Raw genomic sequence first — 24,372 nt, forward strand, 5'->3', positions numbered from 1 at the left:
TGGCTGCAATGAAAAAAAGAGTGAAAAATTTAAAGGAGTATGAATACTTTCTGTACCCACTGTATAAGGTATCTAGATATAAATGTTTACTTGCTGATACTGGCTACATCTCATCAGTATTGTGGTCTCTGTATGGTCCACAGTCTGTTAATAGCTGATAACAGCTTCAAGCTTCTCCTTACTATTGTTAATGACATACTGGGAGTTTTAGGTACATGAGATATATATCTGCTGTATATGGGTCTGACGACATTAAAGTTCATTGCTGTACTAAGCTTGGTGATATATTCACGTACTAATGATGTACTAATGTAATTTTTGTTGTATTCATTCAATGTCAGTGGTTCTTGTGTTATATTAACGTACTGATGGAGGTTCTGGTAATGCATTAATGTACTGATAGTGGTTCTAGTGATGCATTTATCTACTGATGCTGGTCCTGGCTATAAATTCATGTGCTGATGGTGGTTCTAGTGACCTATTAATTTACTGATGGTCATTCTTGTGCCATTTTTATGCACTGTTGATGGATCTGGTAATGTATTCATGTAGTGATGATGGTTTTGGTTTCATATTCATGTACTGATGATGATTCTGGTGATGAATACACAACCAGAACCATCATCACTACATGAATACGTCAGCAGAACCATCAATAGTATAGGATTGCGAGACCAGAACCACCATCAGTACATGAATACATCATCAAAACAACTATTTGTACATGGCAACAACAATCAGTTTTGTTGCACACTACATTTGTTGCATGGTAGATATAAAAATAATTATATGTATCCCTTTATAATGGGGAAACTAGGTAATATTCGTTACCATCACTGTTCTTGGGTTTGGCATTAAAAATATAGGATGTCAGGGATGAATATCACTATTTTTCCTTGTATATTGCAAATGATCTGCATATCTAACTAAGAAAACAGACTTCCTGTTGAGCCTCACCTCTAATGTACACCCTTTTGTTTTTTGTTTTGCTGGTATGATATTTTTTGCAAAACAGGTAAAAATTATTGTGGAGTTCGATACCTGACTGATTAGAGGGGAGTAGGGGTGCGTTAGGATTCCTGTTACCATAGTGTACTTTACATAGGTTCTGAGGGTTCATGTGGGAGTTGCCATTGGCTTTATCTGCCTAGGCCCCAAAGTTCCTTGTCCTGGCCCTGTGTGTAAATACATGGGTTGGGTTAACTGTGTACATTTCAGAATAAACCACTGATTGCTGGATAAGTGTTACAGCAGAACTTGTGCTGATCTTCATATTTCTACTAATACTACAATGTTGATATTCACCAAAGCTGGCACTCAAGGAGAAGAGCTTGACCTGCTAGAAATCAGGAAGCAAGGGAAGAAAGGAGGCCATATTCCTTTGAGCAGCTCAAGAGACAACTTCAGAATACCACATTAATAAAAGATACTTAAGTAGAAAACTCACAGCAGTAATGACACTTTTCTTTTCCTTCATATTGCTTTATGAAGTTTTGATTATTGCTAAATGTACAGTTAGCTGAAAACGCACAGTCCACAGTATGCAAAATTGAGAATAACCATTAATTTTGAGCAGTTTGTGCAGCCATCAAGCATTATCCCAAAGAAAACCTTAAATATAATATGATTCTTTTTTCAGATTTTAGACATTGGAAATATTATTTTTAGAATTATGCACATAAATGAAAAAAACTGAGGTACAGATGCGAATGCATATTTTGGGTAAATAAATATTTAAGCATTATTATTACCATTATTATTTCCTTTATATAGCCCTTTCAACATAAAAAAATTACATAGCAGTGAAATCAATTTTGAAAATTCTAAATAAATGTATTGCTAAAAAGCATGTTGAAACATGGATTCAGCTACATATTATTACCAGCAGGCTCTAAAAATGTCCTTAATGAGCACTCTAGGGTCCTCCAGACAAGAGTATTAAATTAATTCCGCTGAAACACCAGTTGGCGCGATATAGCGTACAATCTATTTTAAAGGAAAAAACTCCCTCAGAAGAAATAAACCGTTGTACAAAATTCTTCTTTTACAAGGTGAATCCACTCATTTAACAAATACAGCTAAAATATATTTCTTAACAAAGACAGATTTTGCCTATTTTTGAAAACTAAAGATAAACCATGTTCTTCTTTTGCTGGTGTCCCTATGTTCCTCGGAGGCAGTGTGCAGATCAAAGTTCCCCATGAAGGGTTTTATCAAAATTAGCATAAATGCAAAGTGCTTGAGGCTGCCTTGTGACTCCCAATTTGTCAAAACTCAAGGCACAGTGCCGGTTTCTTAGAAGCCTGGATGCCTGCCTTTAGGGTGTAAAACAAATGAATTGCTAAAGTTTGCAAATAAGGTAAGAGCAAGTTTTCCTCACTAGCTTCCGTCATTGGAAATCTGTAGCTATTTTTTTCTCATTGGAAGTATTGTCTTTTTTTTAAGTAAAGTTAGAGGTGAAGATTTTCGGATATGTTGTATTCTTATTCCACACGTCTGTCTTTTACTTTCACCCTTGACCGCTATATCATTAATCAATAGACTTTAACTGTTTAACAATCAACTTTTTCTTTTAAAGGGTAAATACAATTTTTGGGATGGGCTAACCGAAACTGTCAAATTTTTACACATTATCAACTTAAACTAAACAGTCTTATGGTACTGTATGTTCACACACAGTTTTTTTTGCACATGAAAAATACACAGAAGTATTTGATAGATTTGAAGCATTTTTTATGCTAATTCATTTTTTAACTCAATGGGGAAGAATTGCAGTAAAAATTCTGAAAGATTTGACATGCTGTATTTTTTTAAAGAAATGCACCACAGGTAATAAATCTCATTAATTTCACTATTACAGTAAAATGTGGCATTTTAGCCTAACAATATTTCACTAGGAAGCGCCTCTCTATCTCTCCCCATTTTTTCACACTGTATTTTGCTTTCACTGGGTAAAGTAGAAGAAGCTTGGAAGATATTTTTCTCTCATAAAAGAAAAGCAGATGTCACATTGAAGGTAAAAATTTATACATAGACAAAACTGATGAAAATCCGATGCCAAGCACAACACTGGGAAAAATTGTTCGTTTTTTTTGTGTACAAGAAAAATGACATCTGAATTATTGTTGGATACAGACAGAAAGGGGCCCCTGTGCAAGATCAGTATCTGGACTCTTTGCAGACCAATAGACCATCAATCCACCTGCACAATTCCACTTGGATGTGGAAATTGTGCTCCCTTGCCACATAGCTCGCTGCAGGCGTTACACCAATGGCATTTCCGCACCTGATCTGAATGAGGCCTTAGTGCGATACTGGCACACAAAGTCAAATCTAAAGCCATTCCTCTTGTCAGAAAAACCACACCTCTTTCTTCCGGAGCTACAGCCTGTATAGTAAAACTTTCACATTATTTGAAAAATGCTCATCTAGAATCACCAGGAACTGAATTATTTAAAAAAACAAACAAACACATGATATGCAATGTTGCACACATTCCAAGAGATCCCATTAATCCAATGAAAATGTATTTTCCATTTTTTAAAATTATTATGCATAACAATATAAAGTGACATTGTGAATGCAACATGATCTGCTAGATTCTTCTTTAATTAAGGAAATATGTTATCAGAAAAGAAGCTGTAGCTTAATTTAGGTTTCTGAGTTAAATGTTTTTTTTATATTACAATCTGTATTGAAAGTACAAATGTGGAATCTTCCGATTTTCACACTGCCACTAGGGCTTTTCTAGACTTCAACTTCCTGTTCTTTCAGGAAATCCATATGTACAATAGCACCAACAGACTGACTCTATCTTTTATATTGAAGTATCTAATATGTGTGAACAAAGGTCATTGTGAATGAAGAGGGAGCAGGGTCATCTGAGACATCACCTATTGTGACTAGGGCATCCTGGGCTATCAGCTGTGTATACAAGTGTTACCTGTCATTGTAATCCTGCAGATGATGATAATGAAAAAACATAAAATATGACGCTTAACAAACTCCAAATGGATATTGCAGAGGCGTAACTGGGGGTTCAGCTCAGGGGAAATCAAAACATATGAGTGGTCCCCAAACCAGATAACCCTGATTAAAACAACAGTGAGGAACGCTAATAGGCGGTATAGGGTCCCTTATCTTTTACGCTTTTTTGATAATAAGAAATGTCAACTACGTACCTTATTTTATTTGCGTGTTATTTTTTACTTATTGCAGTGTTTCGATGCATTATTTTTATTCTAGTTTATATTTGTCTGTTAATGGCCAAAGTGTGAATGTGCACCTACACATTACTCTAAGGGTATGTTTCCACGGTCAGTATTGGCAGCGCTTTGGACGCAGCTTCGTCCAAAGTGCTGTCAGCTTTTGTATGCGTGGTGATTCCTCAAGTGTTCATTGAACCATGCGGAATCACCGCATCCTATACATTGGACTGTGGAGATGGGATTTTATAAAATCCCCTCCACTATGCTGTAACATCTGGCCACTGCGGATTGGATGCTGCAGCTGTACGCAGCGTCCAATCCACAGCGAATACTGACCATGGAAACATACCCTTGCAGGTATGCTGGCTGCTTGATGTTTGGTTTTGCAAGAGTATACTGGTTTATATTGGTATACTTTTTTTTATAGTTTGTAGTGTTGCAGTGCCTTATATAGGTCAGTAGCGTAAAATACATGTATCTTGCTGTATGCCATTTTACAAAGGGGTACTCAGCTAAAGACATTCTCCTAATTATTCTGGTGTTTTAAAAACCTATAATAGGAGTGAAAAGTCCAGTTAAAATCTCATTTTTTATTAAACACATTAAAATAAGAGCTGCAGGAAAACAAATGCAACGGCCTCAAGTTGTCTCATTGAATAAAGCAACATAACATGCAGTATGCCAGATGTACCATGCAGCTACTGTAATAGTTCTCTTGTAAGGAGTAATTGTAAAGGTACTTTAATACTATGACCAAGTAACAGAGTACTGGCTAATGTGCATAGAGTGACCAACAATATTGAAAAAGCATATTTACATCAATAAGAACTTGTTGACTGTGAATTTCAGTGCCCCAATACATGTTTCATTGCACCTCGCTCTGAAATCTAAACACCTAATGAAACTGCTTTACTGCTGCTACTATTTCATAGATTGAGACTTTAAAAGGATGAATGTTTATATCTATAAAATAACTCATGTCATAAACAAATTTGGAAATTGGAGCCCACGCACATATTTATTAGGTAGCGCTGTGTGCTATATACTGTACATGGTACAATCATAAATACCTAAAAATATTGCACATAATTTGATAGTACTTTATTATTATTATACATAACATAATAAGTAGGGTATATAAACATAGACAGGTGCGCTGCAAACTACATGCATAAGTAGTCAAACTAAAATAATCTACACTGCCAGGTATATTATAGAAGGGCAGTGAGAAGTAAGACTTAGCAAACAGCAGGGAGCATAAAAACACCAAAAATATACACTGATTGGTCAGTAATCATAGAACGCAGTAAACTAATGTAAATACAGATATTAGATGCAACACAAACAAAAAAACTAGAGAGGAACTGGCATAAAAGTTGATGTGCAAGCAACATGTAGGTGCGTGTTCAAACTGACCACTGAACAGACAAAATCCAAGATAAAAGCATTAAAAGCAAATACCCTCCATTAAATACCTTATATACTAGAGTATAAGCCAAGATTTTCAGCCCATTTTTTTAGTCTGACAATGCCCCTCTCGGCTTATACTCAAGTTATTATCCCAGGGGAACAGTGGGGAAGGGGGAGCGGCAGGAGTGGCGGCTGTCACATCATACTCACCCTGTCCTGACACGGTCTCTGCTTCTCAGATGGTCTCCAGCGCCGGTAGCTCTTACTATGTTCAGTGGTCACATGGCACCACTCATTAAAGTAGTGAATATGAACGCGACTCCACTCCCATAGGAGTGGAGCACATATTTATTACTTTAATGAGCGGTACCATGTGACCACTGAACACAGGAAAAAGCTGCCGGCACTGGAGACCATCTGTGAAGCAGGGACCGCACCAGGATGGGGTGAGTATAACGGGGAGGGTGAGCCATGCGATATTCACCTGTCCCCATTCCACCGCCAGACTCTGTCTTCCGCGTCCTCTGGCTGTGACGTGGTTATTGAGTGTCCTCTGCCTGAAGAGTCACTGCAGAGATGTACCACAACCCAAAATGGACAAGTAGAAATACACAGTGATAAATATGGGATTAATATACACTAATGTAGGATAAAATACCATGAAGAAAACATAATGTAGTAGTCCAAAATTAATCAAAAGATACACAATTTATTAAATATTCAAACGATCTCTGACAAATAAATGGGCTAAAATTGGCAATCAAATGCATATTATAAGGCAAGGAGGACTGAGCAGCAATCCTGCTCAATATATGCCAATCTCATAGTAGTATCTATATCCCACCATGTGCAGCTCATCTTAACAGCACCAAAAGATATAGATGAATAAATCATAGGGAGTTCACCTAACATTGTGCACAACAAAGTTCAAAGACATGTGTCACAAATACAGAGAGCAACATACCAGGTGGAGATACACAGGATGCCGTGCCGTCTCCCGCCCACCCCAATGCGTGTTTCAGAGATTTCCTTCCTCAGGGGGCTTCGTTAAAGTTTTCAGTGTGCTTCACACTAATCTAACACAAAGACTATACAACTATATAATTATATGAGTTTAATTATTATTCTTTTAAACTACAATGCTCATATTGATTTTTAGGTGCCCTTTCTGCTTTTTCTGCTTCTACTAATGTAGGATAATATAAAGGTCAGCATAAAGTAAATCACCGCATAAAGCAATTGTAATGCCTGCTACAGCATAGAGAGGGAATGAAGTACCAGAGGTCACAGCAATACACGTAGTCAAAAACAAGCCAAAAAGTCAGAGCCAATTGGAAGCAGGAAAACCAGAGATGCAGGACAGTCAAACAGATCAGAGGACAAGCAGAGTCAAATACCAAAGGGTCACAACATGGAGAGCGACTACTACAACAAGCGAAGCCACAGGGGAACACAGTAACTAGACCTAGGTAAATGGGCAGAGGATAAAGGGTGTAACGGGTCAGCTGCTCAAGCCAGAGACAGGAACTATACCTGACACTGCTTGCAGGTAACAAAGGACTGAAATAGCCAGACAGATCCCAAAACGAGGCAAGGAAGATTAACCCCTGCATGACCATCCCGGGGAGCGAATAATCAGAAACAAACCCTGGACTGGATCATGACAGTAATATTTGCTAGCTATCAAGCATAAAAAGCAATATACAAAGGTAAGCACAAAGCATGAACTATAACATGACAGTTGGTATACGTGAATCCCCATGAGTTTCTCTACCCACCTTTTTTACTCCTCATTTTTACCCTTCAACCAAACGGCCCGACCGCTTTATCTGAAATAAAAAACTGACCACAATGGTATTTGGATAAGTTGGCCACAGCAGCCGTTTATTAACACATAATAACAAACAGTTTATTTATTAAACATTAACCACGGGGAGGGTGGTCCTCGAAGCCCCAAAATGTAATAAACTTGGCCTCCAGACCATAAAAACTTGTCTTCCATAACCGTAAAACTTGGCCTCCAGGTTCACACCATGAACAGATCTTGCCTCGCGCCAAACCTTCCTGGGCACAATGTCCGACCAAACAACCAACAAACGTGGAAACATAGACCAAAGCCGTAACATGTCAAACTTGATATCCTTAATTAGTTCCCTACAGGGACGTTTGCCCAAGTCATTGCCCCCCAAATGAACCACCAACAAGTCTGGCACCCGATCCAATCGAACAAATCTCTGGAATTCCGACAGCAATTGCTTCCACATCATACCCCTTTTTCCGATCCACCTCAGGGTTCCACGCGATCGGGGCACTCCCAGTTGTCTCCCGTCCGGCCGAACGTCGGCCCTCAATGCCGCCCAGAATACAAATGAATGACCCATGATCCAAATAAGCAATTGCCTCGGCTCTGAAAATAGAAAAGGAAACATCAACACCGTATAACTGAAAAGGAAAACTGCGGTCAATTAGATCAATCCGTTACAACAAAGACGGGCGAATGTAAGAACGAAATCTTACTGATTCCCACCGACCGATCCTCTGAACCATTTCATCTCCTAGACCCCTCCTGGCAGCCTCCGTTGCCGCCCCAATCCGGAATGAATGCCCACTAAAATTCTTCGCTGAAATGCCCCCTTTTTCCAAACAACGTCTAAATACAGTCAAAAATTGAAAACGGGAGAGAAATGACCCATCCTTATGCACTAACAATGGGCAATCCCCCGAACCTGGACCAGACAGGAACTCCCTCAAACATTTTACCGGGCAAACTGGAGAGCCGTTTACCTCAAAAAGAACCACTCGACAACCTTTACCTGCAGTATCCGTTTTGGAAGAACGCACAATTATCACTAGCCTGTCCCCAAACATGTCCACATCCTGCCTCAGTATACCACCTTTCTTACACTTGGAAGGACTAACCAATTCACCTAACCGAAACGCACCAAAAAATGCTAGAGAAAATGCTAATCTAAACAAAATTACTTCCCCCATATCCGAACACACAGCCTCTAACTGATTTTCCAGATTTAATAAAACTTCATATGACACCGGCCGCCTACCGTCTGACACCTTCCAGCCTTTACGACAGCCTTTTACCACCTGCCGGACCAGAAACGATTTTGTCAAATCCTGCAACCCTCTAAGTTTAAAGCCAAAAGCCAAGCCTGATAACGAATTATTGATTTTTGACACTGACCAACCTGACTCCCAGATATGACCGATAAATAAAATCAATTTGCTTTCGTCCTCTAAATCCGCACCCATCTGATTTTTCCACCGGACCCAAGAATCCCAGGCCCTCGTATAGTGCGACCAAGTTCCAGCCGACAGCGATCTGGCCAACAAGTCTCTCACTGCCCCAGCGGAAGATTCCAAAGCTCCTCTGAACAAACCTTCCCCGTGGGTTCCACTTGAGGTGCCAACTCCCGAACACGATCCCACTGCGAAGAAGAAAGAGCTTCAAGAATTTTGTTATATTTCAAAACCCCAAGCTCCGCCGTGACCCACAAATTAAAATTCAAACCAGCCCAAACCAATTGTTGTAAAACTCGCAGAAGAGAGTGTTTTGATGATGACAACGAATTAATAGCCTCCATGGCCCCAACTGAGCCGCAACAAAAACATATTTTTTTTGTCTCGAACATTGCCTCCCCATAGTGTCAAAGCTACCACGATAGGAAAAACTTCGCGTAGTGTAATATCAGCCACTAAACCGTTCTCTTTCCACGTTTTTGGCCACTCGGCCACTAACCATTCGTTCCGAAAAAACAAAGAAAAACCCGATTCGTCCGCTGAACCGACCAAAATGCCTAGAAACTCCGCCGACACCACCGGCGCAATCCAGAGTGACTTTCCATTGTATGAATCCAGAAAAAATTCCCAAACTTTCAAATCATCCTTCAGATCCCTTCTAAGCCGTATGAAATGATTTGGCGCCCTAATCCCAACCGTGGCCAATGAAAGTCTACGACAAAAGGCTCTTCCCATTGGCATGATCCGACATGCGAAGTTCAGTTTACCAAGCAACGACTGGACCTCACGAAGTGTTACCTTCTTCAAGCTACCCACACGCTTCACCTCCAATCTCATGTTCACCAGTTTGTCCTCAGGCAATCTACACTCCATTGCCACCGTGTCGATTTCAATACCCAGAAAACTCAAAGATGTAACAGGCCCAACCGTTTTTTCCACTGCCAACGGAACGCCAAATTTTTTAGCCACCCCTTCCATCGAGTGAAGTAAAACCGAACAATCCGAAGAAAAGGCCGACCCAACAAACAAGAAATCATCCAGATAATGAACACAAGAACCGAGTCCTGTCACGTCCTTAACTACCCATTCTAAAAACGTACTAAATGCTTCGAAATAGGCGCATGACAATGAACACCCCATCGGTAAACAACGATCCACAAAAAATCCCCCGTCCCAAAAACAACCAAGCAAATGCATACTGTCCGGATGAACTGGTAGCAGTCTAAACGCTGCCTCAATGTCCGTCTTTGCCAACATGGCCCCTTGTCCACATTTTCTAACCCATGACATTGCCGAATCAAAAGAAGTATATAACACAGAACACAATTGGGGGTCAATTCCATCGTTTACCGAAGAGCCCTTCGGAAATGAGAGGTGATGAATCAACCTGAACTTGTTAGGCTCCTTTTTTGGTACAACCCCCAATGGCGACACTCTCAGGTTAACCATGGGGGCTGTGTAAAACGGCCCAGCCATTCTACCTAAAGCCACTTCTTTTTGCAATTTTTCAGTGACCACTTCTGGGAATTCCCTGGCTGATTTCAAATTCCTGGTTGATAACCTCACCTCCATGTCAACAAAAGGGATCTTGAATCCCTCCCGAAAACCATCACGCAACAATTTTGCAGCCTCTTTGTCAGGGTATTTATTTAGGAAGTGCTCCATCTCTTCCAGCCGAACCGGTGTCACCCCTTTTTTCAAAACCCTCAGATCCCTTCTGTTTTCCTCCCTTGAAGCACTTCGACACCCCATGATTACCTCCGCAGGCGGAACACTCGTGTTTGAATTTGCACTTGGCGCCGAACCTGCATGCGCCGTCATTGTATGAGAAGCACAGTCCTTTCTGTACTGCCACCGAGTGCCCTGACTGCCCTGAACCCCCGGTGCCCCCAAGAAACGATTGTGAACCCTAACCCCCTTTTCCAGGGGCCGTCACTCTCATCCATAGAGCTATGTCTTTATGTTCCCATCTAATGTTTGGACGAACTGCTTTCCTCTGGCGGAATTGTTCATCATATCTCAACCATCCTTGTCCCCCGTATACTCTATATGCCTCCCCTATGGTATCCATATAGCAGAATAGGGGCGAACAATTTTCTGGCGCTTTTTCCCCAATCACACTAGCCAATATAGCAAAAGCCTGTAACCAATTGTTGAATGTGCGGGGTATCAAATGAAAACGTCTCCTCTCCTCGTCTTCCTTTTTATACTCATCCCGTCTGACCCTGTCTAAATTAAAACGTTCGAGTGGGAGAAGTGAGAATATCTCCACGTATTCCCCCTTCCAAATCCTATCCCTTACTTCCTGCTTTAAATGTGTTCCCAGAGGCCCCTCAAAACAGACATACACTTCACATTTTGCAGCATCCCCTAAACGCACTGCTTCATCTTTATCTTTGCCCCCGTTATCAACCGCCGTGGATACCTGACCCGTTATTGCGTTGCCCGAAGCCGCCTCGTCCCCAGCCGCCGCAGTAACCCCCGTTACCTCGCTCTGTACCACAGGACGTGACTCCAGACTTCTTTCTCCATCCACTATACCCCTTCTATTACCTAACCAAGCCGCCGAGGGAGATAACGTACCCTGCGCACTCCCCGCCTCCCATAACCGCACTAAATCTTTAAGACTTTGTAATAAAACACCAGAGCCGCCACTAGCCCCCCCAACAGATAATTCCTCCCCCCTTGCATTCCCATTTGAGGCTAGTGCAGGTAAGTAAAAAGAAGTGCAGTCTCGCTCACCTGGCTGCCTGGGTGCTGTGTTCCCAGCAGCCGCCAATCCGGCGTCCTGACGCGATCTCTCTGGGCGCGTGCTTCCTCCATCCTCGTGCTGTCCCATGGAAGTTGATGCAGTGTGCAGCCAGCCTGACTCGACCGCTGCGTCCCCAGTGTTCATACGTCCCACATGTCCTGGTTCAAATCCATCTGATGATCCTCTTCTTCTAAATGAATGGCCTAATCCATGCTCCCCCTCCTCTCCCTCTCCCCAGTGGCCAGAGATTCCCTCCCTCCTACTACTGTCATGGTTCTCAATGGCAAGAGACCGTAGTAAAGCATACAAAAGGACTAGCTCTTGGAAGATGGGAACTCGAGCTGACTGTGAGCTAAACCTACCGCACAACCAACAGTGGCCGGGTAGCGTGCCTACGTTTTATCCCTAGACGCCCAGCGCCAGCCGGAGGACTGACTGACCCTAGCAGAGGAAAATACAGACCTGGCTTACCTCTAGAGAAATTTTCCCCAAAAGGCAGACAGTAGCCCCCACATATATTGTCGGTGATTTTAGAGGAAAATGACACACGAAGTATGAAGATAGGTTTAGCAAATTGAGGTCCGCTTACTAGATAGTAAGAAGACAGAAAAGGGAACTTCACAGTCAGCTGAAAACCCTTTCAAAACACCATCCTGAAATTACTTTAAGACTCTAATATCAACTCATGACACCAGAGTGGCAATTTCAGCTCACAAGAGCTTCCAGCCTCAGAAATATTCAAAAACAGAGAACTGGAACAAAAATGCAAAACAATCTTAGGACTACAAGTCCAACTTAGCTGATAGTAGTCTAGGAGCAGGAACATGCAACAGAAAGGCTTCTGGTAACATTGTTGGCCGGCATAGAAATGACTGAGGAGCAAGGCTAAATAGAAACTCCCACATCCTGATGGAAACAGGTGAACAGAGGAGATGAAGCACACAAGTTCAGTACCACCAGTAACCACCGGGGGAGCCCAGAAACCAAATTCACAACAGTACCCCCCCCCTCAAGGAGGGGGCACCGAACCCTCACCAGAACCACCAGGGCGATCAGGATGAGCCCTATGAAAGGCACGGACCAAATCGGAGGCATGAACATCAGAGGCTGTCACCCAAGAATTATCCTCCTGACCGTAGCCCTTCCACTTGACCAAATACTGAAGTCTCCGTCTGGAAACACGGGAGTCCAAGAGCTTCTCGACAACGTACTCCAACTCACCCTCAACCAACACCGGAGCAGGAGGCTCAATGGAAGGCACAACCGGTACCTCATACCTGCGCAACAATGACCGATGGAAGACATTATGAATAGAAAAAGATGCAGGGAGGTCCAAACGAAAGGACACAGGGTTAAGAATCTCCAATATCTTGTACGGGCCGATGAACCGAGGCTTAAACTTAGGAGAAGAAACCTTCATAGGGACAAAACGAGAAGACAACCACACCAAGTCCCCAACACAAAGACGAGGACCAGCACGACGACGGCGGTTGGCAAACTGCTGAGTCTTCTCCTGGGACAACTTCAAATTGTCCACCACATGCCCCCAAATCTGATGCAACCTCTCCACCACAGCATCCACTCCAGGACAATCCGAAGACTCCACCTGACCGGAAGAGAAACGAGGATGAAACCCCGAATTACAGAAGAAAGGAGAAACCAAGGTGGCAGAACTAGCCCGGTTATTGAGGGCAAACTCCGCCAAGGGCAAAAAGGCAACCCAATCATCCTGATCCGCAGACACAAAACACCTCAAATAAGTCTCCAAGGTCTGATTAGTTCGCTCGGTCTGGCCATTAGTCTGAGGATGGAAAGCAGATGAAAAAGACAAATCAATGCCCATCCTAGCACAGAACGCTCGCCAAAATCTAGACACGAATTGGGTTCCCCTGTCAGAAACGATATTCTCCGGAATACCATGCAAGCGAACCACATTTTGAAAAAACAGAGGAACCAGCTCGGATGAGGAAGGCAATTTAGGCAAGGGGACCAAATGGACCATCTTAGAGAAACGGTCACACACCACCCAGATGACAGACATCTTCTGAGAAACAGGGAGATCAGAAATAAAATCCATGGAGATGTGAGTCCAAGGCCTCTTCGGAATAGGCAAAGATAACAACAATCCACTAGCCCGAGAACAACAAGGCTTGGCCCGAACACAAACATCACAAGACTGCACAAAACCTCGCACATCTCGCGACAGGGAAGGCCACCAGAAGGACCTAGCCACCAAATCCCTGGTACCAAAGATTCCAGGATGACCAGCTAACGCAGAAGAATGGACCTCCGAGATGACTCTACTGGTCCAATCATCCGGAACAAACAGTCTACCAGGCGGGCAACGATCAGGTCTATCCGCCTGAAACTCCTGCAAGACCCGTCGCAAGTCTGGGGAAACAGCAGATAATATCACTCCATCCTTAAGGATACCTGTAGGTTCAGAATTACCAGGGGAATCAGGCTCAAAACTCCTAGAAAGGGCATCCGCCTTCACATTTTTAGAACCCGGTAGGTAAGAAACCACAAAATTAAACCGAGAGAAAAATAACGACCAGCGCGCCTGTCTAGGATTCAGGCGCCTGGCAGACTCAAGATAAATCAAATTCTTGTGGTCGGTCAATACCACCACCTGATGTCTAGCCCCCTCAAGCCAATGACGCCACTCCTCAAAAGCCCACTTCATAGCCAAGAGCTCCCAATTACCAATATCATAATTTCGCTCAGCGGGCGAAAATTTAGGAGAAAAGAACGCGCAAGGTCTCATCACGGAGCAGTCGGAACTTTTCTGCGACAAAACCGCCCCAGCTCCGATTTCTGAAGCGTCGACCTCAACCTGAAAAGGAAGAGTAACATCAGGCTGACGCAATACAGGGGCGGAAGAAAAGCGGCGCTTAAGCTCCCGAAAGGCCTCCACAGCAGCAGGGGACCAATCAGCAACATCAGCACCCTTCTTAGTCAAATCAGTCAACGGTTTAGCAACATCAGAAAAACCAGTTATAAATCGACGATAAAAATTAGCAAAGCCCAAAAACTTCTGAAGGCTCTTAAGAGAAGAGGGTTGCGTCCAATCACAAATAGCCTGAACCTTGACAGGGTCCATCTCAATGGAAGAGGGGGAAAAAATGTACCCCAAAAACGAAATCTTTTGAACCCCAAAAACACACTTAGAACCCTTTACACACAAGGAATTAGAGCGCAAAACCTGAAAAACCCTCCTGACCTGTTGGACATGAGAGTCCCAGTCATCCGAAAAAATCAAAATATCATCCAGATACACAATCATAAATTTATCCAAATATTCACGGAAAATGTCATGCATAAAAGACTGAAAGACTGAAGGGGCATTTGAAAGACCAAAAGGCATTACTAAATACTCAAAATGGCCCTCAGGCGTATTAAATGCGGTTTTCCACTCATCCCCCTGCTTAATTCGCACTAAATTATACGCCCCACGAAGATCGATCTTAGAGAACCACTTGGCCCCCTTTATTCGAGCAAACAAATCAGTAAGCAGTGGCAAAGGATACTGATATTTAACCGTGATTTTATTCAAAAGCCGATAATCAATACACGGCCTCAAAGAGCCATCTTTTTTAGATACAAAGAAAAAACCGGCTCCTAAGGGAGATGACGAAGGATGAATATGTCCCTTTTCCAAGGACTCCTTAATATATTCCCACATAGCAGCATGTTCAGGCACAGATAGATTAAATAAACGACCCTTTGGAAACTTACTGCCCGGAATCAGATCTATAGTACAATCGCAATCTCTGTGCGGAGGTAGTGAACCAAGTTTAGGCTCCTCAAAAACGTCACGATAATCAGATAAAAATTCCGGAATCTCAGAGGGAATAGATGACGAAATGGAAACCAAAGGTACGTCCCCATGAGTCCCCTGACATCCCCAGCTTAACACAGACATTGCTTTCCAGTCGAGGACTGGGTTATGAGATTGCAGCCATGGCAATCCAAGCACCAACACATCATGTAGATTATACAACACAAGGAAGCGAATAATCTCCTGGTGATCCGGATTAATACGCATAGTTACTTGTGTCCAGTATTGTGGTTTATTACTAGCCAATGGCGTGGAGTCAATACCCTTCAGAGGTATAGGAACTTCCAGAGGCTCTAAATCAAACCCACAGCGTTTGGCAAAGGACCAATCCATAAGACTCAAAGCGGCGCCAGAGTCGACATAGGCGTCCGCGGTAATAGACGATAAAGAGCAAATCAGGGTCACAGATAGAATAAACTTAGACTGTAAAGTGCCAATTGAAACAGACTTATCAACCTTCTTAGTACGTTTAGAGCATGCTGATATAACATGAGTTGAATCACCACAATAGAAGCATAACCCATTTTTTCGCCTAAAATTCTGTCGTTCGCTTCTGGACAGAATTCTATCACATTGCATAATCTCTGGCGCCTTCTCAGTAGACACCGCCAAATGGTGCACAGGTTTGCGCTCCCGCAAACGCCGATCAATCTGAATAGCCATTGTCATGGACTCATTCAGACCTGTAGGCACAGGGAACCCCACCATAACATCTTTAATGGCATCAGAGAGACCCTCTCTGAAATTCGCCGCCAGGGCGCACTCATTCCACTGAGTAAGCACAGACCACTTACGAAATTTTTGGCAGTATATTTCAACCTCATCTTGCCCTTGAGACAAGGCCATCAAGGCTTTTTCAGCCTGAATCTCTAAATGAGGTTCCTCATAAAGCAACCCCAAAGCCAGGAAAAACGCATCCACATTGAGCAACGCAGGATCCCCTGGTGCCAAAGCAAATGCCCAATCCTGAGGGTCGCCCCGGAGCAAGGAAATTACAATCCTGACCTGCTGTGCAGGATCTCCAGCGGAGCGAGATCTCAGAGACAAAAATAATTTACAATTATGTTTGAAATTCTGGAAGCGAGATCTATCCCCGGAGAAAAATTCAGGTAAAGGAATTCTAGGTTCAGATATAGGAGCATGAATTACAAAATCCTGTAAACTTTGAACCTTCATAGCGAGATTATCCAAACCAATAGCTAAACTCTGAGGATCCATTTTAATCAGGTGAAATCAGAACCATTCAAGGATTAGAAGGAGAGAGAGACGAAGGCTGCAGTAAGCAGAGATGCAAGTGAATGAACTAATGAGCAAACTCAGAAAAAAAAAAAAAAATTCTCTGCAGACTTCTTTTCTCTCCTTTCTTCTGCCAATTATTTTAACTCTGGGCCGGCCAAACTGTCATGGTTCTCAATGGCAAGAGACCGTAGTAAAGCATACAAAAGGACTAGCTCTTGGAAGATGGGAACTCGAGCTGACTGTGAGCTAAACCTACCGCACAACCAACAGTGGCCGGGTAGCGTGCCTACGTTTTATCCCTAGACGCCCAGCGCCAGCCGGAGGACTGACTGACCCTAGCAGAGGAAAATACAGACCTGGCTTACCTCTAGAGAAATTTTCCCCAAAAGGCAGACAGTAGCCCCCACATATATTGTCGGTGATTTTAGAGGAAAATGACACACGAAGTATGAAGATAGGTTTAGCAAATTGAGGTCCGCTTACTAGATAGTAGAAAGACAGAAAAGGGAACTTCACAGTCAGCTGAAAACCCTTTCAAAACACCATCCTGAAATTACTTTAAGACTCTAATATCAACTCATGACACCAGAGTGGCAATTTCAGCTCACAAGAGCTTCCAGCCTCAGAAATATTCAAAAACAGAGAACTGGAACAAAAATGCAAAACAATCTTAGGACTACAAGTCCAACTTAGCTGATAGTAGTCTAGGAGCAGGAACATGCAACAGAAAGGCTTCTGGTAACATTGTTGGCCGGCATAGAAATGACTGAGGAGCAAGGCTAAATAGAAACTCCCACATCCTGATGGAAACAGGTGAACAGAGGAGATGAAGCACACAAGTTCAGTACCACCAGTAACCACCGGGGGAGCCCAGAAACCAAATTCACAACAGTACCCCCCCCCTCAAGGAGGGGGCACCGAACCCTCACCAGAACCACCAGGGCGATCAGGATGAGCCCTATGAAAGGCACGGACCAAATCGGAGGCATGAACATCAGAGGCTGTCACCCAAGAATTATCCTCCTGACCGTAGCCCTTCCACTTGACCAAATACTGAAGTCTCCGTCTGGAAACACGGGAGTCCAAGAGCTTCTCGACAACGTACTCCAACTCACCCTCAACCAACACCGGAGCAGGAGGCTCAATGGAAGGCACAACCGGTACCTCATACCTGCGCAACAATGACCGATGGAAGACATTATGAATAGAAAAAGATGCAGGGAGGTCCAAACGAAAGGACACAGGGTTAAGAATCTCCAATATCTTGTACGGGCCGATGAACCGAGGCTTAAACTTAGGAGAAGAAACCTTCATAGGGACAAAACGAGAAGACAACCACACCAAGTCCCCAACACAAAGACGAGGACCAGCACGACGACGGCGGTTGGCAAACTGCTGAGTCTTCTCCTGGGACAACTTCAAATTGTCCACCACATGCCCCCAAATCTGATGCAACCTCTCCACCACAGCATCCACTCCAGGACAATCCGAAGACTCCACCTGACCGGAAGAGAAACGAGGATGAAACCCCGAATTACAGAAGAAAGGAGAAACCAAGGTGGCAGAACTAGCCCGGTTATTGAGGGCAAACTCCGCCAAGGGCAAAAAGGCAACCCAATCATCCTGATCCGCAGACACAAAACACCTCAAATAAGTCTCCAAGGTCTGATTAGTTCGCTCGGTCTGGCCATTAGTCTGAGGATGGAAAGCAGATGAAAAAGACAAATCAATGCCCATCCTAGCACAGAACGCTCGCCAAAATCTAGACACGAATTGGGTTCCCCTGTCAGAAACGATATTCTCCGGAATACCATGCAAGCGAACCACATTTTGAAAAAACAGAGGAACCAGCTCGGATGAGGAAGGCAATTTAGGCAAGGGGACCAAATGGACCATCTTAGAGAAACGGTCACACACCACCCAGATGACAGACATCTTCTGAGAAACAGGGAGATCAGAAATAAAATCCATGGAGATGTGAGTCCAAGGCCTCTTCGGAATAGGCAAAGATAACAACAATCCACTAGCCCGAGAACAACAAGGCTTGGCCCGAACACAAACATCACAAGACTGCACAAAACCTCGCACATCTCGCGACAGGGAAGGCCACCAGAAGGACCTAGCCACCAAATCCCTGGTACCAAAGATTCCAGGATGACCAGCTAACGCAGAAGAATGGACCTCCGAGATGACTCTACTGGTCCAATCATCCGGAACAAACAGTCTACCAGGCGGGCAACGATCAGGTCTATCCGCCTGAAACTCCTGCAAGACCCGTCGCAAGTCTGGGGAAACAGCAGATAATATCACTCCATCCTTAAGGATACCTGTAGGTTCAGAATTACCAGGGGAATCAGGCTCAAAACTCCTAGAAAGGGCATCCGCCTTCACATTTTTAGAACCCGGTAGGTAAGAAACCACAAAATTAAACCGAGAGAAAAATAACGACCAGCGCGCCTGTCTAGGATTCAGGCGCCTGGCAGACTCAAGATAAATCAAATTCTTGTGGTCGGTCAATACCACCACCTGATGTCTAGCCCCCTCAAGCCAATGACGCCACTCCTCAAAAGCCCACTTCATAGCCAAGAGCTCCCAATTACCAATATCATAATTTCGCTCAGCGGGCGAAAATTTAGGAGAAAAGAACGCGCAAGGTCTCATCACGGAGCAGTCGGAACTTTTCTGCGACAAAACCGCCCCAGCTCCGATTTCTGAAGCGTCGACCTCAACCTGAAAAGGAAGAGTAACATCAGGCTGACGCAATACAGGGGCGGAAGAAAAGCGGCGCTTAAGCTCCCGAAAGGCCTCCACAGCAGCAGGGGACCAATCAGCAACATCAGCACCCTTCTTAGTCAAATCAGTCAACGGTTTAGCAACATCAGAAAAACCAGTTATAAATCGACGATAAAAATTAGCAAAGCCCAAAAACTTCTGAAGGCTCTTAAGAGAAGAGGGTTGCGTCCAATCACAAATAGCCTGAACCTTGACAGGGTCCATCTCAATGGAAGAGGGGGAAAAAATGTACCCCAAAAACGAAATCTTTTGAACCCCAAAAACACACTTAGAACCCTTTACACACAAGGAATTAGAGCGCAAAACCTGAAAAACCCTCCTGACCTGTTGGACATGAGAGTCCCAGTCATCCGAAAAAATCAAAATATCATCCAGATACACAATCATAAATTTATCCAAATATTCACGGAAAATGTCATGCATAAAAGACTGAAAGACTGAAGGGGCATTTGAAAGACCAAAAGGCATTACTAAATACTCAAAATGGCCCTCAGGCGTATTAAATGCGGTTTTCCACTCATCCCCCTGCTTAATTCGCACTAAATTATACGCCCCACGAAGATCGATCTTAGAGAACCACTTGGCCCCCTTTATTCGAGCAAACAAATCAGTAAGCAGTGGCAAAGGATACTGATATTTAACCGTGATTTTATTCAAAAGCCGATAATCAATACACGGCCTCAAAGAGCCATCTTTTTTAGATACAAAGAAAAAACCGGCTCCTAAGGGAGATGACGAAGGATGAATATGTCCCTTTTCCAAGGACTCCTTAATATATTCCCACATAGCAGCATGTTCAGGCACAGATAGATTAAATAAACGACCCTTTGGAAACTTACTGCCCGGAATCAGATCTATAGTACAATCGCAATCTCTGTGCGGAGGTAGTGAACCAAGTTTAGGCTCCTCAAAAACGTCACGATAATCAGATAAAAATTCCGGAATCTCAGAGGGAATAGATGACGAAATGGAAACCAAAGGTACGTCCCCATGAGTCCCCTGACATCCCCAGCTTAACACAGACATTGCTTTCCAGTCGAGGACTGGGTTATGAGATTGCAGCCATGGCAATCCAAGCACCAACACATCATGTAGATTATACAACACAAGGAAGCGAATAATCTCCTGGTGATCCGGATTAATACGCATAGTTACTTGTGTCCAGTATTGTGGTTTATTACTAGCCAATGGCGTGGAGTCAATACCCTTCAGAGGTATAGGAACTTCCAGAGGCTCTAAATCAAACCCACAGCGTTTGGCAAAGGACCAATCCATAAGACTCAAAGCGGCGCCAGAGTCGACATAGGCGTCCGCGGTAATAGACGATAAAGAGCAAATCAGGGTCACAGATAGAATAAACTTAGACTGTAAAGTGCCAATTGAAACAGACTTATCAACCTTCTTAGTACGTTTAGAGCATGCTGATATAACATGAGTTGAATCACCACAATAGAAGCATAACCCATTTTTTCGCCTAAAATTCTGTCGTTCGCTTCTGGACAGAATTCTATCACATTGCATAATCTCTGGCGCCTTCTCAGTAGACACCGCCAAATGGTGCACAGGTTTGCGCTCCCGCAAACGCCGATCAATCTGAATAGCCATTGTCATGGACTCATTCAGACCTGTAGGCACAGGGAACCCCACCATAACATCTTTAATGGCATCAGAGAGACCCTCTCTGAAATTCGCCGCCAGGGCGCACTCATTCCACTGAGTAAGCACAGACCACTTACGAAATTTTTGGCAGTATATTTCAACCTCATCTTGCCCTTGAGACAAGGCCATCAAGGCTTTTTCAGCCTGAATCTCTAAATGAGGTTCCTCATAAAGCAACCCCAAAGCCAGGAAAAACGCATCCACATTGAGCAACGCAGGATCCCCTGGTGCCAAAGCAAATGCCCAATCCTGAGGGTCGCCCCGGAGCAAGGAAATTACAATCCTGACCTGCTGTGCAGGATCTCCAGCGGAGCGAGATCTCAGAGACAAAAATAATTTACAATTATGTTTGAAATTCTGGAAGCGAGATCTATCCCCGGAGAAAAATTCAGGTAAAGGAATTCTAGGTTCAGATATAGGAGCATGAATTACAAAATCCTGTAAACTTTGAACCTTCATAGCGAGATTATCCAAACCAATAGCTAAACTCTGAGGATCCATTTTAATCAGGTGAAATCAGAACCATTCAAGGATTAGAAGGAGAGAGAGACGAAGGCTGCAGTAAGCAGAGATGCAAGTGAATGAACTAATGAGCAAACTCAGAAAAAAAAAAAAAAATTCTCTGCAGACTTCTTTTCTCTCCTTTCTTCTGCCAATTATTTTAACTCTGGGCCGGCCAAACTGTCATGGTTCTCAATGGCAAGAGACCGTAGTAAAGCATACAAAAGGACTAGCTCTTGGAAGATGGGAACTCGAGCTGACTGTGAGCTAAACCTACCGCACAACCAACAGTGGCCGGGTAGCGTGCCTACGTTTTATCCCTAGACGCCCAGCGCCAGCCGGAGGACTGACTGACCCTAGCAGAGGAAAATACAGACCTGGCTTACCTCTAGAGAAATTTTCCCCAAAAGGCAGACAGTAGCCCCCACATATATTGTCGGTGATTTTAGAGGAAAATGACACACGAAGTATGAAGATAGGTTTAGCAAATTGAGGTCCGCTTACTAGATAGTAGAAAGACAGAAAAGGGAACTTCACAGTCAGCTGAAAACCCTTTCAAAACACCATCCTGAAATTACTTTAAGACTCTAATATCAACTCATGACACCAGAGTGGCAATTTCAGCTCACAAGAGCTTCCAGCCTCAGAAATATTCAAAAACAGAGAACTGGAACAAAAATGCAAAACAATCTTAGGACTACAAGTCCAACTTAGCTGATAGTAGTCTAGGAGCAGGAACATGCAACAGAAAGGCTTCTGGTAACATTGTTGGCCGGCATAGAAATGACTGAGGAGCAAGGCTAAATAGAAACTCCCACATCCTGATGGAAACAGGTGAACAGAGGAGATGAAGCACACAAGTTCAGTACCACCAGTAACCACCGGGGGAGCCCAGAAACGCCGTTCCTGACCCCGGATCCCTGGCTCCTTCTGCTGCTGGTGAGTGCTCGCGTTGCCGGCTTCCCCCCTGCGCTGAAGGCACCTGACTAGCAGGCCCTCGTGTGCTCTTCAGTACCTCTCTGCCCCGCCGAGCCGAGCCCGTTCCTGGTTGGGCAGCGGCCGCTCCTGCTCCTGGATCCACGCTTCCTCCAGACGCCATCGCTGCAGGGGAGGCCGACACCTCCCCCTGTTGCAGGCCCCGCCGGTGTTGCGGATTCCTCCCAGCCGCAGGTTTACGCGCCGGCTGCCGACGCTTCGTGACCGCGGCCGGAGGGTCCCTAGAGGGGCTCCTTATACGGCGCCAGGCCCTGGGGGTAGCCTCAGGGCTGAGGCGCTCCGGAGGCCTAGACCTCCGAGTCCGTCGCCCTGCACTTAAACCTTGGGGTTGGTCGGCTCCCTCATCAGGCAGCAGGCCCTGAATGGATGCCTGCAGCCATCCCGCACCTCTGGTTCCCGCAGCCGCTCTCAATTGCTGCAAAATCGCCTCAATCTCCATAACTAAAATCAGCTCTGAGCTTGTTTCTAGTACGGTGGGGGACCTAAAATGGTTGCCCCACTGAGATGGCCGTTGCCCCTTATACTGCCCGCCCTTACTCCGCCTCTTCTCCCCATTCCCCCTCCCCCTAGCCATACATCATTCCCCTGATTCAAATTTATTAACCCTTCCCCACCCAAAATTCCCTCAACCCAATGCTTTCTCATGTATTATCACTTAACCCTGTCATGGCGTCCTCCCTTTGAAGGCCTGCGGCCCAGTACGGCCTTACTCAACCCCCATGTATGTTTCACAAATAGCTTATTCATGGGGTTCATAATTCTGTTTTTTTTTTAAATATGCTTTTTATATGTATCATAATAAAACAGTGTTTATTTCACATTTACTAACCTTTGGTGAGCAACATTTCTAGGCATTTAGTTATGTCATAAAGTAAAAGAAGTAAAAAAAAAATATATATTTTATTTTCAAACCAAATATAGCTAGGTTAATGTACACAGCTCCAGAATAAATTCTGTTGAGATTTTCCAGAGGAAAAGAGTACATTTGGAACATTTTCTTCAATTTGCGAGAAAATTTTAGAACTGGGGACTAAAGCATATAGCTGTCATCTTAATTTTACATAGAGCTTAGCTTCTGCACACAGGCTTGTTCTGTGCCTACGATAAAAATCATCAAACAACACGCAGCAAAATTATATATATTCCATCTGATCATTCTGGAGCTTCAAATTAGGGTGCCAAAAACTATCATACTAATTTTCTAGAACACCTTTAAATCTTTTAAGTTAAATATTTTAAGCCAAATAATTAAGTGGTTAAAGTATGTGTTCATATTTACATGAATAAGTCTTCCATTATTCAGGAACACTGGAAATGTTAAAGGGAATTTAAAGGAAATCTGTCAGAATTTCAGTCTCAAAACTATTCATATGTTCATGTGGGTCTTTCAAAGTGGTCATTGATCTGGAGTTAAGGAATAGAGCTGACAGATTCCATTTAATGAGTTATAAAGAAAAAATACAATATTCAACTTTTAGGTGGGGAGGTAGAGGCAAATCCTGCTTAACAGCTAAAGTGGATATGACAACATAAACAAATAAGATAAATTTACCTTTGGAAACTCGCACAAGCCCCTCTAATGTAAGCATTAGGTCTCCTGACCATTTAGTATTACATCAGAGAGAACATCTGCTATAAAAGACTTTGCTGCAGCCGATCAGCAATGACTGACTGCAATAGTCATATGTCATAACAATGGCATGTGACCACAGAAGAAACAG

At 43.6% G+C, this 24,372-nt stretch overlaps 2 protein-coding genes across 2 annotated transcripts in view; both read right to left on the reverse strand.

Moving 5' to 3' along the window:
* The window catches only part of HS6ST3 (heparan sulfate 6-O-sulfotransferase 3), a 1,159,628-nt gene that overhangs the window by 708,980 nt on the left and 426,276 nt on the right, over positions 1–24,372 (reverse strand). The gene's annotated exons all lie outside the window — the stretch shown is intronic.
* On the reverse strand, positions 7,665–11,755 carry LOC143816580 (uncharacterized). Its single transcript, XM_077297151.1, has 2 exons — positions 11,613–11,755; positions 7,665–9,058 (listed from the first exon to the last, which is right to left on the reverse strand). Exons 1-2 carry the CDS (start codon positions 11,707–11,709, stop codon positions 8,097–8,099), a joined length of 1,059 nt encoding a protein of 352 aa, XP_077153266.1. The 5' UTR covers positions 11,710–11,755; the 3' UTR covers positions 7,665–8,096.

The sequence above is a fragment of the Ranitomeya variabilis genome, chromosome 3 (genome assembly GCF_051348905.1).
Source record: "Ranitomeya variabilis isolate aRanVar5 chromosome 3, aRanVar5.hap1, whole genome shotgun sequence".
In the NCBI taxonomy this organism is placed as follows: Eukaryota; Metazoa; Chordata; class Amphibia; order Anura; family Dendrobatidae; genus Ranitomeya; species Ranitomeya variabilis.